The sequence below is a fragment of the Echeneis naucrates genome, chromosome 9 (assembly GCF_900963305.1).
Source record: "Echeneis naucrates chromosome 9, fEcheNa1.1, whole genome shotgun sequence".
In the NCBI taxonomy this organism is placed as follows: domain Eukaryota; kingdom Metazoa; phylum Chordata; class Actinopteri; order Carangiformes; family Echeneidae; genus Echeneis; species Echeneis naucrates.
This window is the reverse complement of record NC_042519.1, coordinates 12,060,085-12,074,516: the sequence shown is the minus strand read 5'-3', so window position 1 is coordinate 12,074,516 and position 14,432 is coordinate 12,060,085. Positions and strand designations below refer to the sequence as shown.

Genomic DNA, 14,432 nt, shown 5'->3' with positions numbered 1-14,432 from the left:
AAACACCTGCTGGCGGTCATTAATCTGGACCCTGGCCATTCGGTGACTGGGCAGGTGCAAGTCATCTTTGAGTCTGCTAAATTTCCCACGAGTCAGAATTTGACATGAGCTTCCTTGTCTTTTAATGTGAAGCCTATGGCTGCGAGTTATAGTTTTATTTATAAAGGCATGAATACGATTTCCCCCTCATGTTGCAAGAGGTTAAACCTCTTGAGTCTCATAAATTCTTCGCACTCAGACTATGTGCTTGTGTGCATGGATGAATCTGCAGCTGTGTGCGAAAAGTCACATGTAGTTGCAAGTTATTGACAAGTCTTGGAGCACATATTCTCTTTGCACAGCACTGTCATTAATTATTTATGGTTGACTAACACGAAGCATGATTGATTTTCTTTCAGAAAGGGCTGGAATTAGCGAATTTAAAATCTGATAGGAATCCATTCAATGAATTTTATGGAAAACGTAGACATAAGCGCAAAATGAAAAGGCAAATCAGAATTTCAAGTGCATGCCGTTTCATTTGCAGGTTTCATCAAAGTCAGAAATTGCAATAGAGGGTCAACTTGTTGACTGACACCAAAATACAGCAAATCAAATCCACACCAAGGTTTGACTGGCAGACAAAAAGCAATGAGGCAAGTAGGTTTGTTTGATGGCTTTAGCGCAATTTGTGGCAAAGTGGGACAAAAGCAGAAAAAGCTATTTAAACATCTTATTAATATTAATGCAGATCAAAATTTTACAATAAAAACAGCCCAAGTGACATAACTACTACAAAAAACCTAAAAAAGTTCAATCAAATGTACAAATCACTGCTGCTGCACTGTCTCCTTGTATATTTACAGATCAAATTTATTTACAGCATGCACATTTAACTTTGTATAAAAGAAACTGCTAAAAAAAGCATGCTTGATAGGGTGGAGTTGAAAAATAAAAATACATTTTTTGCTTAAAAAATGTCCATGTATCAAGGCAGTATCTTTATTTTTTCTTTGCCAAATTTCGAGGGGAAGATTTGAGTAAGTCTCTGATTCGACGGTATGTGCCAGTGGCTTCAGCAACCTCAGTGAATTCCGGTGTATCTTCAAATTGAACGATACCAGTTGCAAATTTGCTCCGATGAGGGACAGCTGTAATCTTTTCTGCTTGTTTAGGCGAAGCACAATCTCCCGCACCTTTGTTATAGAAATCTTGGTCAGGGCTTTGCGGACTGTCTTCCAGGGATTTGATTGGGTCAGGACTCTGGGGGGTGTCTTTATGGGGTTTTACTGGATCAGGACTCTGGGGGGTGTCTTCATGGGGTTTTACTGGATCAGGACTCTGGGGGGTGTCTTCATGGGGTTTTACTAGATCAGGACTCTGGGGGGTGTCTTCATGGGGTTTTACTGGATCAGGACTCTGGGGGGTGTCTTCATGGGGTTTTACTGGATCAGGACTCTGGGGGGTGTCTTCATGGGGTTTTACTGGATCAGGACTCTCTGGGCTGTCATCTTGGGATTTGACTGGACCAGGACTCTGGGGGTTGTCATTGTGATCCTTGACAGGACCAGGACTCTGAGGACAGCCATCATGGGATTTGACAGGACCAGGACTCTGAGGTCTATCATCCTCAACTTTGCTCTGTCCAGGGTTCTGAGAGAAAATTTCTTCACTGTTTTGTTCCCCTTCATTATCACTGGTAGAAAACACTTCAACAGGTCTTGATGTGTCCATTGCTTCATCAGCCTCTTCTGTTTCTGTATCGATATTTGCAGATGTGGACACACTTGGTGAACTGGGTATAGGTGTTCCCATTGCAGGTGTCTCACAATCACTATTTGTGGCAGTATCAGCATTCTCGAGAGCTGCCCTAATCAGCCTCTGCTGCTCTTCAAGTTCTTCCAGTGTTAGTTCATCCTCTGCTCCATCCATAGTCTCATCGATGACTACCCAGTTCCTCCTTTGAAAAGCTGGAGAGCCGTTGGTGGGTGTTGAGGGAGGTGTACCTTTAGGGAGAGGTGGGGGAGTGGGTGTGGCAGGTGGAGTACCCTGGGGTAAAGGAGGTGGTGAGCTGAAGCAGGGAGAGCCAGGGGGCAGTGGTGGCTGGAACTGGAAGTCACCTTGACTCTGACTATGATAAGGTGTTCCTGGGTCTGGGAGAAGACATGAATGAATTCAGAAAAAGATTGGAAAGTCACACACTGTCCAAACAATGAGTCAGCTGATTCACACCTTACTGAGCATTATTATGAATAAACACAAGACAAGAGAAGACAACAAAAGTGTTTTATACACCAAATTAAGAAAAGGGTATCACATTGAGATACCTGATTCAATATCCATATCGGAACTCCTATCTGAGATCCGATCAGGACTGGACCTATTCTTCTTCCTTAGCTGAGGAGATGAGTCGGATTCATGGCGCCTTTTTTTGCAGGTGGCACCAGGCTGTTGGCAAAGAAGAGTGATATTAGAGGAAATCTTTGCCATTATATATCCTAAACCTGATCTGAAAAGTCAGGATTAGTCCTCTGTATTCTTGCAATACAGAGGACTGTGCACTCAAATTAGTATGATTGGCTCTGAAGAATGAGAATACACATGTCAACAATATGGACAAACAGAAAGGCTTTGGCCACCTATGACACACAATATATACTTTGAGTCCATATTTCTTTGAGTGGTGGATGATAATACAATATTTAGGGTTAGGTTACATAAAGTGTTTTTTTATGTAATATCCACAACATTTGGATGTATTCCTGAGATTATTAAATAGGAGGCATGGATAAGGGTGCAGCCCAAATGTTTTGAGTTGAAATATCAAGTCGTAGAATTTCAGGAAAGTTACCATGGGGAAGTTGTTGGAAAGGTAAGCAGCATAGTTTTGCTTCATGTGGCTGCTCTGTATTGGAATTGAACCATACTGCATGAACTCCTGAAAAGAAAGAACATAAACAGATACTGTGAGACACATAAAATGTCCTGTCACTAAAATGTACTGACAAAAAACATTTGAAAACATTATGCTACTAAACTTACATCTTTCATTTTGTCTGGTGCTGCTACATTGAAGCCTGGGAAATCTATCAGTTTGGAAACATCATAAGAGAGATCTTGCGAATTGTTTGTTACACTGCCACTATTTGAAGCTACAAAAGAGAGAGAGAGAGAGGGAAAAAAAAAAAAAAATCAGATAAAGCCCAATTCCTCAAATGTCAGAAACAACCCTAAATTTCTCAGTATTTTACACAAATGAAAATTACTAGGAACACATAATGAGTTTTGAGACATACCATTTCCATCATACAGGGTTAAGCCGGAGTTTTCCATTTCTGCCTCTTTGAGCCAACCTGGTGGGTAGCCCAACTGCCTCATTCGATATATCAGAGGAGGGAGGGTGTTGCCATCAACGCCCAGGGCTGTCAAAAGCTCCTCACTGTTAAAAAGCACAAAGCGAAAAGTATTTCAGAATAATTAACTATTTGTTCCAAGTATATGCATTGTATTTGCTCCAATGTGTATAACATATGATTGGTTGTTTTGTTTTGTTTTTTTTCTATTGTTTTTCAAGGAAGAATCCTGCCTCATGACTCCAGGTTTGTATTTAGAAAACCGCTCCTCCACTTCGTCAGCATGGTAGCGTTGGTTACTCTGGATGGTCTGGTTGTTACTTTGATTGAACTCCTTTCGTCTCTCATTAATTGCAACGATGTCTTTAGGCTAGGGAGGTAACCACGCATAGATGAAGCAATTCAAGTCTTGACTTATTGTTTAATTTAGATTCATGTCATGATAATGAATCACTATTCTTACATTGGGACAATCTCTCATCTGATGACCGCTGGAACCACAGTTGAAACACATGGACTTGGGTCTAGAATCAACAGATTATTAGTGGACTCATTATACAGTGATAGAGAGAGCAAGTTATTAAAATAAAATTGAAAATAAAACTTCCATTAATAATCAGTTGTACCTTTTGTCTTTCATTTCAATTTCCTGTCCATCCGTTCCAACAACTTGGTTGAAAATCTGGTGATAGCTTTGCGACATTTCAGGAAACTACATTGCATTTGCCCACACTGCAATAAAATCTAATCTAATTATATTGCCCTAGTAATTTTTTCATTGGAAGCAATGCTTATAGCACCTTTCCAAAACATAAACAAAATAACATTTGACCGCAAATAACTGTTCGACAAGTTAAAGATACGTTGGAATGTCCCATCCATCTGTCAGCTGGGGGTTTTCATTTACCAGGGGCTGTCCAAGTCTATCAACACTGAAAGTAGTGAAGTATAAGACACTTCCAACCACCTAAGAGAGAAAAAATTTGAAAGCAGTTTGTTGATATATCAATAAAGGATGAAGATAATTTAAATATACTTATTTTCCCCAATGGGGGAATGAACTGTGCAATATGCACTGAGAAATAACACTACTTACTTTGAAGGCTTCTGTTGTTGTTTGGACATGACTGGAAGCCATCTTCAACAGATCTTCCTCCAATGCAAAAGCTGAATTCTTTACAGAGAGAATGACATGTTTTTCCCTCCATAGTTATACCTGCATGGATGCTGATCATTAAATATAGTGTGGGTAAATACCTGGGGTTTGATGTGAAAGGATTTTTGCTTCCCATGGCCCAGTTTCTGGTTCTTTAGAATCACACTGCAGATGTAATCCTCAATTTCTTGACGATACTGCCTGAAGAAGGGACAATGTTGTTTATTTAACTGTCATCATTATCAAGAGCTCAGTGATAACTTAGCAGTGAAGTTCACATACAGCTGACAAACAAAGACATTCATTCAATTCACAATCACACGTTTTAAATCAAGACAGACTGGGCTTAAGCCAGAGACGACAAGCGAGCAAATGAATCCAATGACAAACAATTAAAGATTTCTCACTTTGAAATGTTGTTGTTTGTAAAAAGGATCTGAAGAAGCGGCCCATCCATGTTGACATCTTCAACTGTTATTCCGCTGTCGAGGCAAAGAAAAGTTTGCTTTAGTTATCTGTTTCATTTTACTTGCAGTTAGCATGTATCGGCCGATTACCTTGGACGTGCCAGGATGTTCAGCTGCCTCCTTAAACATTTATGTGGTTGAGGAGTTAAGGAAAGGATAAAAGGGCTGGGGGGGAAAAAAGCACGTCCCTCTTTCATGTTATGCATTTTTTCTGTTTTGGTGCTAGCGTACTGCAGCTAGTGCTACGTCCACCTTGCTAACCTAAACATAGCGGGTCGGACATAAGGATATTCTCCTCCGTGAGTCTCTGGATGAGGGCGTCGCTCTCCTCCAGCCGGCTCCGGAGCTGGCTCGTCTCTTCCGACTCGTCTTCATCGTCCGTGAAGCGAACATGTGTCGGTGCCGGTGGTGCGGACTCATCGAGCTGCTCAAACAACTCTCTGTCTCCAAAATCAACTTCAGCCATCTTTGCGGAGCTCTGTCTGTAGCGCACCAGCAGGGGTCAGAGGTCAAAGTGACAATATTTCATACTCATTGGTCCAGCGCATGTCACGTGTCCAGTTGAGACGTGAGCGTGATTGGCAGAGACAGGCTTGAATTTTAGCCCACGGTGCAGCATTAAGGTCGTGTAAATGCCACAAGCCGAGTATCTACGCGTTATCAGCGTTCTTTATTTTTACTTTAGATGACTTAAAAACATTTTATATAGTTATTAGTAATTGCCCTTTCCATTGCACAAGTGTAAGCTGCCCTGTGGACCAACTGTTCTCCCCAGTGGTCTCTTTGGTCTGTAAGTCAACACTCAGGAATTATTTTTCTCCCTTAACACTGCTGGCGCGGTGGTGATCCCTTTCGGTTTGATCCGACCATTTCACTTCCTGACACAAGTCTCTCACATTTAGGAGAAACTTTCAGTCCTCCTTCAATGTGATCGACTGGGAAGTTTGATTTCAGACTTTCATTTGTTTGCAGTTATGTCAAGTTGCCCAACGATGCCCAACCAAATGACTTTACCCCAGTGGGACGGAGGCTCGTGGAAAATCCGATTTATTTACCTGGTGAATCAGACAACATTCAGCCTGACGGAGTGTGGACACCAGGTGAGTGATCAGGGAACGCGTTTTTGTAGTTGATTTGTGTTTGTATTTGGAGTCAGTTCACTCAGTGTGTGCACCATGATCACACCTCCTGCCTGCTGCAAGGAGACAACTCACAGTGTCAGAGAAGTTTGGACATTTTGTCTCAGTATAAATAAACAAAAATATATTTGATATATTCATGAATACCATCTATACAAATAGCAACTCAATTTGTAAATATAAAAGTTATTTTCCATTTTCTGTATGTCTCAATGAAAGTCTTGATAAGGAGGTGATGTCATAGTTAATCTCTGTTTCAGGCCCCAGTCATTCCTTTATATTTGGGAGCTGATGTCTTCTCAAGCACTGACATCCGTACAGAAAACCATCCCAGACACCACGCCAAGTTTGCGAAGAAAGGACTGGCCACAAAAATAAATTTTTCATCAGGTAGAAATTGCACAAGAAAATGGGACCGCGTAACACCAAAGAACTTACACTCACACTTTAAACTGTTGTCTGTGGTTTGTTGCAGCATTCAGGTTTCATGGGTTGAAAGTGGCTGCAGCAAATAACAGCCTCTGGTTCTACAGTGTTCAAGGCCTTTTTAGAGTAGCATTTGAGATGTACAGTAAGCAAGAGCAGCTTGCGGTGCTGGAGAACTTCCAGGTACGGGACTGTTTGTATTGTGTGTGTTGATGCAGAATGTATTTGCTTTGTTTTTTATATATATACATATATATATATGTGTGTGTGTGTGTGTGTGTGTGTGTGTGTATGTATGTATGTATTCATAAATTATGATTTCTCTCCTGTAGGATGTTTGGAAATCACAGATTAACAACAGCCCTCTGAAAATGAGCTACAACATCAGTTTTGCAGTTGAACCCAGATCCAGCATTGTGTGTGATAGAGAACAAGAAAATGAAATGTCACAACATCAACATTGTGGCAGGATGCTGGTGGATGCATGTGGGAGTGAGAAAGGTGATGCATCAGCAGATCATGATTATTCTTTTTCTTTTTCTTGGAAAAGCTTGCAAAGTGAACAATGCCCACTGATGCTAACCAATGTGAGACAATATTTGCACAACTTGAATGATAAACTCTTCTTAGCGATTCAAAGCCGCACGGAACAACTGGAAACCATCTTGCTACTTTTGGAGAACATTGATCAATACATAAATGGGAATCTGGAAGAAAAGGATGTGGCAAATACAGTATTAGCCCTGCTAAAGGCCAAAGATTGGGGCTCTGTGTATTCAAGTTCCCTGCTGAGCTGTATAGGACAATGGCTGGGCCACCAGTTTCATGCAGCCAATGGTAGTATTAGTCAAAAAGTGGAAGGCTTTAAAGTTCAGCACATTGAGAGAATAAGTGACCTGCCCCCTGCTGAGGAAGTAGCCAAAGAGCTATTCCCGGATGCCATGCAAACACTGCTGCTTCACTGGATGGGCTTGAGTGAGGAGTCCAACCTGGAGAAGAGAGACAGTGAATATCCAATCCTGCTCCTCATCCTTGAGTTTGCCAACCACAACCTTATAACTGGTGTGGCTCATGTGCTCTACTCCAGTCTCATATGTAAATAAGAAGGGCCAAAGTTTAAGCCAACTTCCAGTTTTCTGATAAATGTATATTTAGAATGTGAAGTTGCACTTAAAGCCTTAAACCTGCTTTTCATTTAATGGCCGTCTGGCGGAAACTGACTCTACTTCTCACTTGATTTATTGACCAAGTAAGCATTTTTCCGATGAGTTTATGGTCTCAAGTGTCAAGTGTTCTAGGGTACAGCAAGGTCATTTTGTAAATGATGGTCCCATTTAGAGAAAAATAAAGCATTGCATTAGTGTGTGGCTACTGTGTGATTAACAGACTACCACACATAGTGATGATCAGGAGTGCAGAGCAGGTACGATCTGCTCCCTACTCTTCCTATGCTATGCCTCAAATTTTTGCCTGTATTGATTAAACAACAAACAAAAAATGGAAAACAGGATTGCAAAGGCCCCATTCCAAAATGCAGGGCTTCAAATGGCAGCTTAAAGAAAGAAATAAAAAAAAATATATATATATATATATATATATATATATATATCCACAATACCATACTACTTCTATCAGGTTTGGTAATAATAATGTAGGCTGGATGACAATAATGACTTCCATTGAATACACAAGATTCATATTCCATTGGATAGCATTTTAGGCATATTTGTTAAAATGATCTATTTTTTAACAATTTTTTTTTTCATAAGAATCCTTTCAATAATTATATAAGAGACACAATATTGTGAATCTGTCACTGGCAAAAACATTTTGTATTGGGTATACTTTTATCTGGACAAATGCTTTACTTGATTATATTGCCATAGTTACTAGATGCTGCCAGGTATACTGTTGTTGCTCAACAATACACACATTACACAGTAAAACACTGGAAAAAGACAGCTTCAAAAACCTTGTTATCCACCAAGCAACACCAAGCCCTCCAGAAGGCACTAACTTGAACCAAAATATAATGAGCCACATAAATATCACATGAAATTAAATATAAATAAGGTGAGATATTAAAGATTGTATCCAACACAAACTAATTTATTTCAATAACAGTTGAAATATGTAATAATTACTTTTCTAGGGCCCATGTCTATCCATGGCAATCCTAAAGACATTATGTATTACAGCCCACTGTTTGGTTTTTCCCTATTAGGAGAAATGAAACCAAGGGAATTCCTATAATGACGTTGACTTCAGATGCCTTTTGCTAAGTGGATGTAAACAGTGTTCACTTGAACAACATTATAATCAGTTTATGATTACAATCACATATCATTATATGGATATAATTGAGTTAAAAAAAAACAACAAAACAAACTATCACATTATTCAAAACAGCTACCTTATTTTAACCAGCATCAACCTGTCAGACTGATGCTTCCTTTTTCCAAAGATGTACAGATCAGTCAACACTGAGACAAACTCAGCATTTGAGTATTTACATTATAATGTTCCAGTACGTGACATGTCTAGAAATAAATTACAGATTCAAAGCAACATTCATGCAAGCTTTAGGGCGAGCGATGAATTGGTACTCCAATATAACCAGCACTGACAGTACAGATTTGGCATTAGATAGAATCCATTCCGCGTGAGAATGAAGAGGAAAAGCCGAGGCCCATTCCCCTCTGGGTGTGTGTCTGAGACCGAGCCATCTCATACTGAACGTCAAGGTTCCTAAACATTTCCTCCTGTTTTTGAAGAGTCTTCAGGCCGTCATCATTGAGTGGTTTGGAGGCTTCAGCTTCATCATCTCCCTGTAAAGAAGCAAGTTGTATTTAATTTTGAGAAGCTACAGGTTGGAAAGGTAAAAACTATAACTAGTTATCTGAATTATAAAAAACAATAACAGTAAGCTAATAATTACACTTACTTTAATACCCATTAGTTTACGAAATTTCACATTTTGGTCCTTGTTTCCAAAGTTCAGCTTCTCCCACAACTCCGCTGTCTGGGACTTGTCCTTAAAATAACACATATGTATGTTGTTAGAGCTTATTTGGAGGTAAAGCTAGGCATGTACATTATTAGTTGGTAAAAATTAAATAGCAGCAAGAATATAAACTAACCCCATCCTTCTTTCCCTGCCATAGCATCTTTCTCTTTTTCTCCTGCTCTGCAAACTTCATGGGGTTCACAGCAGATGGGTTGTAGTAGCTGGGCACTGCAATGCCAGTCTCAGCCAGCGTTTTTGCTTGAAGGGCTGCCATTTGTGCGGCCATAGCAATCTGAGGTGTAACTTGTGTCCCAGAGGCTAGAAGAGCTGCCACATTGAGGGCAGGGTTTGAGACAGCTGCTGCAGCAGCAGCTGCTGCGATAGGAGCAGCCACTGGAAATGAAATATACAGAGGATAAATTATTTAATGCAGATTCGACTCAATTGAACCTTTTCAAAATTGGAAAATGAACACTTCTCACCTGCAGCTATTTCCTGCTGTTGCTGCTGCTGTTTCTCAAACATTTCTTTCTCTTTCTGCTCCTGTAGCTTCTTGGCTCTCTCCAGCCTGAAAAAACAAAACAAACAAACAAACAAAAAAGAGGTGAGCTCATTTCATTCAGCAGGTTTTTAAATAATTGCCCTATCCATGACACGTATCGAATTGAATATGGAAATAAATTTCACCTTAGGAGACAGAGTTAACAGAAGGTTTTGATGGACACAAGGGTATGTCTTGGAATTATATCAATTAAAAATACATATATTCTGAACACAATTTCACCGGGACAGTTCCAAGCCAATCCAAGCCATAAAAGTGCTCCAAAATTTAGTTATCTATCAACGGCAAAAATGAAGGAATGACAGAATGACCAGCCATCTAGATTTTAAATGCCCTGTAGGCTGCTGGCATACCTTCTGGCCAGGGCCTCTTGTGCATCCATTGCTGTGTTTCGGCCTCGGAAGGCAGGTGGATTAACAGATCTGCTTCGACTTTTTCTACGCACTTTCTCACTCCTTTTCTTTCGCTCCCTTTTGGAACAACCCAAATAACTCAATAAACAAAGTGAAACTGACATGTAGAATGGCCAACACTGTGGACAAGAGTTCAAAAACACTTATCTCGACAATAACTGTTTCAATGGAGCCCACCTGCTTTTACTGCGACTTCTGCTATGACGATGTTTTGTCCTTGAACCTGAGCGTGACCTAGCCTTCTTCTTCCTGTCCCGGCTGCGTGACCGTGATCGCCGTTTGTCCCGACTTCTGCTGTGATGTCGCCTGAAAGTGAAAAAAATCCTCTATTATAAATCAAATTACTTCAAAACATCAAATGCTACCACTGTTTTCCCCTTGAGAATTGTTCAAATTATTGCTATATATCGAAAACACTTTGTGACATGATGTGATCACAAATTCTATTTATAAATAATATTATTATGATTATAGTCAAAGCATCAAGGCCAAGTTATTAATTTAGAATCTATACTGCAATCTTAATGCATTTATCTTTTGTAATGAGAGGACATAAATAAAGAATGACAGAAACTACTAAGGGTTTTGCCGAACATACAACTCTATGCACTATCTGCTGATCAGACTAACCTCTCTCGGGAGTGTGACCTGGACAAGCTCCGGCCCTTGGAGAGCCTTCTTTCTCTGCGTCTGGATCGCTCCTCTCCATTCTCTGCTGAAAGTCTGTCTTGCTCTTGATGCTCATCTGTTTTTCTATGTGATTTGGATGGCTTCTCAGAGTCCCTCTTTCGTGCCTGTTTTAAGAAGAAGTTGTCTCTTTCAGGAAAATAGTGCAACAAAAAGAGTTAGTACCATGGCTTATAGCAGCAGGTATGTAATAAAATTTGACAAGTTGAAAAAAAACAAAACAAAAACCTTGTCATTTCAAATCGACTTTCATAACATGTACAGAATGTCATTCTCAGAACATGACTGCAACTGTGGCATTTCTGTACAAGGACCAGATCTGACAGCATTATTTCAACATGAATGAAGGAATTAATAAAACCAGCATATTTGGAATCTCTCACATCTTGATTGAACTTACTGCTTCTCTAATTTCATCATCTACATCATACCACATACAATTATAGACTAACTTGAAAAACACTGACAGTGTTAATCATGTGACCATGGTTTGAACAGTTGTTGTTACTCTTTGTTTAGACAAATTAGTCAGATAGGTAAAAATACACTTTTACTAAGGCTATGAAAATAACACCATGAGATGCCATTTGGATTAAATTAAAGATTCATTAGATCAAATAATTAATGCCCATACCTAGCTGCAAGAGATGCAAGAGTTAATTCCAATGTTGCTACTAATAGTGTGAGACAAATATGAGTTTGAATGGCAGATAGTTACCTGTCCCAGTAGTAGACATATTATTTTGCTATGTCAGCAGCGTCTTCTGTTCAGTCTCTTCGTGCATTAGCACGCTGAGTATGATTTATTGTAGAAATGTTATCATGTGATCTACACACAGGATTTAACAAAAAAAAATAAAGAAAAAAAAAATCTACTCTTCACCATTTAATATGGTTACAAACAATGACAGATATCCAAGGAAACCTCCTTTGAGACATGTCTGCATAGGGAGGGTAAAAAAAAAGTACCCTGTCCATGCGAGTAAACCCATCTCCACTTATTTCTTTTGTTCTTAACATTGGCTATGTTAACATATTAAATGTAATAAAACATACTCACCTCGACCTAACACTAACAAGGACTATAATTATAGGCCTTCAAAGACATAAATGTTTCTAATTAAAGAAATCAATTTATCATTTACCTCTTTGCTCCTACTGCGACTCCGTCTGTATTTTCTGTCACCTGAAAACATCAGAAATCAGAGTGCTGATAAACCTATATTTCATTATACAACTTCTCTGTAAATTCTCTGGGAAGTAAATTTGTCAGGAGGAGCTCATTTAGATGTACAGACAGTAAAGCTACTTCAGTGTTTGAAGTCATAAAACCAGATTGTGAAGTAGCTGTTGTCATGTTAGCTTACTGTAACAGCACAATATAACTGCATGGTAAACTTAAAGTAAACTTAAAAGATATAGGTGTACCGTAATTCTTGTGCAAGAAGCAGAAAACATTTTCTTTTCAAATATTTAAATGATCAAGGAACAATCAAGGCACTGTTATTGAATACTAACGTTTTCGGTCCCTGGAGCGTGATCTTGACCGAGAATGGTGGTGTTTGCTGCTTCTAGGAGATCTGGATGACTCCATGCTGTGTTTTTTTCTGTGATGAACTGGGGAGCCTGTTCTGGTCAAGTCCACCGAGTCGTTGTCACTTGCCTTGACAAAATGGACAAGAGAAAAGCTATCAGCAGAAAATCTATTTAGTGCAGCATACTGTGGTAATTTTTAGGTTGTATGCATTCTCAAAGGGAGTGAGAACTATTTCTCAATGTCAACTAATTCCCCAATAGTGAAGCCTGACCTTCTTCACATAACTGTTGGAATTAATATAAGTTTAATTGATTAGGAAGTTATATCGCATTACTGTCAGGGCTTCATGAAGTTTTTTTTAAAAGGCCATTCTAAGGAATTGATGGTTGGTCACAGTAGATAGCAGTTAACATCATCAATGAGAACTTGAATGAACGGATGTTACTTCATGAGATTTATGGTAATAGGATTTATGGTAACACGGTTTGGATTAGGATGGACTGCTGTACATTGCACAGCTTCTCATGCTTATGCTCTCTCTTTTTGAGGAAATAAAGTTGCAGTTATGTTGGTATTCTTCGGATCTTTTTCACACCCTCCTGACGATCAGCACTATTCAGATCACTAAGCCTCCTTCGGTAAACTTCGAGAGCCCTGAATACTTATTTAAAGATCACCGTCTGGTATCATTTAGTTGAATGGGCCGTGCACGACAGATTGTATACGGCAGTTTCTGATTCCCTACCAATAGCCCAGCCCATTCATCTCGCGGCTGTTCACGATGTTAAATGCCGCTACTGGTTTTATTTGTGGCGATTCACTCAGCTGCGCGCCTTTAAAATATGCCATCGATTCAGATTAACGGGGTCATTCACGATTTATCATCAGAAACGTGTAAAGCGGTTATTAGGGAAATCGTAGTCGCAGGACGCAAAAGCCAGTTAGCTAACGTGCTACCAGGATCAGCTAATTCACCCTGTTCGTCATTCATACTTCAGCGATAGAGCAATTTCAGCGTTAGCTAGGTTGCTAAACCTAGTCAGGCTAACCGCCATCTTTAAGAAAGATACATTTCTGGATATAAACCCAAAGTTACGGCAGCGCCATTTAGATGCCAGGACACTCACCTATGTGTTGACTACCATCGTGTTATTTTACTTACCGACATAATTCTGAAGCACAGGGATAACGGGACGTTGCTGTTTTGCCTACTGTACAAGCGACGACGCAGAATAGGCTAACTGCTAACAATCGTTAGCGCTCCGCTCTATCCCGACGAGATCTGGGTTGCCAGGTTTTACCTTGAATCCCCTAGACCCACGCTCTGAGCGTCGTTGTTTTAAATATCAACTACTAAGTCTATTAAATTGCAAGCAGTGACATAACAACTATAACGAATACGATAAATTAAATTCTACCACTATGTGTTGAGATTTTTGAGACTACAAGAATAAAAGTTGCGCTACTCATAACCTTTTTGCTCCAAACTCCCTGTAAAATGGCATGGCTTTTTATTCACAGCCGTGAAATACATAATCTCTGACGAATAAAATGACCAAAACTTTGATTTACTGACGAAAATATAGCAGCCCAGCCGCACAAGCGCGAAATATATCCAACCTGGCAACTCAGGAAGTCCGTCCAGATAGTCCTGCATTGCCCCTCCTCTAGCCCAGGAAATTGCTTTTTTTGCTCCAAACAAAACC

At 39.7% G+C, this 14,432-nt stretch overlaps 3 protein-coding genes across 4 annotated transcripts; 1 reads left to right on the top strand and 2 right to left on the bottom strand.

Annotated features, from left to right (window-relative positions):
* Window positions 1–644: 644 nt before the first annotated feature.
* zcchc8 (zinc finger, CCHC domain containing 8) lies at window positions 645–5,423 on the bottom strand. The gene is made up of 14 exons (XM_029511683.1): window positions 5,247–5,423; window positions 5,046–5,088; window positions 4,896–4,970; window positions 4,590–4,689; window positions 4,429–4,506; window positions 4,196–4,299; window positions 3,959–4,024; window positions 3,796–3,856; window positions 3,566–3,702; window positions 3,276–3,418; window positions 3,022–3,131; window positions 2,831–2,917; window positions 2,307–2,427; window positions 645–2,132 (listed from the first exon to the last, which is right to left on the bottom strand). The coding sequence occupies exons 1-14, from the start codon at window positions 5,419–5,421 to the stop codon at window positions 982–984; spliced, it is 2,451 nt and encodes an 816-aa protein (XP_029367543.1). The 5' UTR covers window positions 5,422–5,423; the 3' UTR covers window positions 645–981.
* Window positions 5,424–5,826: 403 nt separating this feature from the next.
* LOC115049297 (uncharacterized) lies at window positions 5,827–7,900 on the top strand. The gene is made up of 4 exons (XM_029511389.1): window positions 5,827–6,055; window positions 6,355–6,484; window positions 6,570–6,703; window positions 6,853–7,900. The coding sequence occupies exons 1-4, from the start codon at window positions 5,930–5,932 to the stop codon at window positions 7,621–7,623; spliced, it is 1,161 nt and encodes a 386-aa protein (XP_029367249.1). The 5' UTR covers window positions 5,827–5,929; the 3' UTR covers window positions 7,624–7,900.
* Window positions 7,901–8,219: 319 nt separating this feature from the next.
* rsrc2 (arginine/serine-rich coiled-coil 2) lies at window positions 8,220–14,026 on the bottom strand. 2 transcript variants are annotated; one of them, XM_029510443.1, is made up of 10 exons: window positions 13,889–14,026; window positions 12,708–12,852; window positions 12,335–12,375; window positions 11,133–11,296; window positions 10,680–10,808; window positions 10,443–10,559; window positions 10,010–10,095; window positions 9,661–9,920; window positions 9,465–9,554; window positions 8,222–9,348 (listed from the first exon to the last, which is right to left on the bottom strand). In XM_029510443.1, the coding sequence occupies exons 1-10, from the start codon at window positions 13,892–13,894 to the stop codon at window positions 9,163–9,165; spliced, it is 1,224 nt and encodes a 407-aa protein (XP_029366303.1). In that variant the 5' UTR covers window positions 13,895–14,026; the 3' UTR covers window positions 8,222–9,162. The 2 variants fall into 2 exon arrangements, with proteins under 2 accessions (XP_029366304.1, XP_029366303.1); XM_029510444.1 differs by lacking the exon at window positions 10,443–10,559 and having other exon boundaries at window positions 8,220–9,348.
* Between the last annotated feature and the right edge of the window lie 406 nt (window positions 14,027–14,432).

Bases quoted from the DNA above. Each gene is read 5' to 3' on its own strand.
- LOC115049297 (XM_029511389.1), top strand. From the start codon at position 5,930: ATGTCAAGTTGCCCAACGATGCCCAACCAAATGACTTTACCCCAGTGG. The intron at 6,485-6,569 runs GTAGAAATTGCA...GGTTTGTTGCAG, and splicing joins AAAAATAAATTTTTCATCAG to CATTCAGGTTTCATGGGTTG. The intron at 6,704-6,852 runs GTACGGGACTGT...TCTCTCCTGTAG, and splicing joins CGGTGCTGGAGAACTTCCAG to GATGTTTGGAAATCACAGAT.
- zcchc8 (XM_029511683.1), bottom strand. From the start codon at position 5,421: ATGGCTGAAGTTGATTTTGGAGACAGAGAGTTGTTTGAGCAGCTCGAT. The intron at 4,690-4,895 runs GTGAGAAATCTT...TCCCTTCTTCAG, and splicing joins ACAAACAACAACATTTCAAA to GCAGTATCGTCAAGAAATTG. The intron at 2,918-3,021 runs GTAAGTTTAGTA...CTTTCTTTTCAG, and splicing joins CACCAGACAAAATGAAAGAT to GAGTTCATGCAGTATGGTTC.
- rsrc2 (XM_029510443.1), bottom strand. The intron at 12,376-12,707 runs GTTAGTATTCAA...TGATGTTTTCAG, and splicing joins ACGCTCCAGGGACCGAAAAC to GTGACAGAAAATACAGACGG. The intron at 11,297-12,334 runs GTAAATGATAAA...TTCTTAAAACAG, and splicing joins GTCGCAGTAGGAGCAAAGAG to GCACGAAAGAGGGACTCTGA.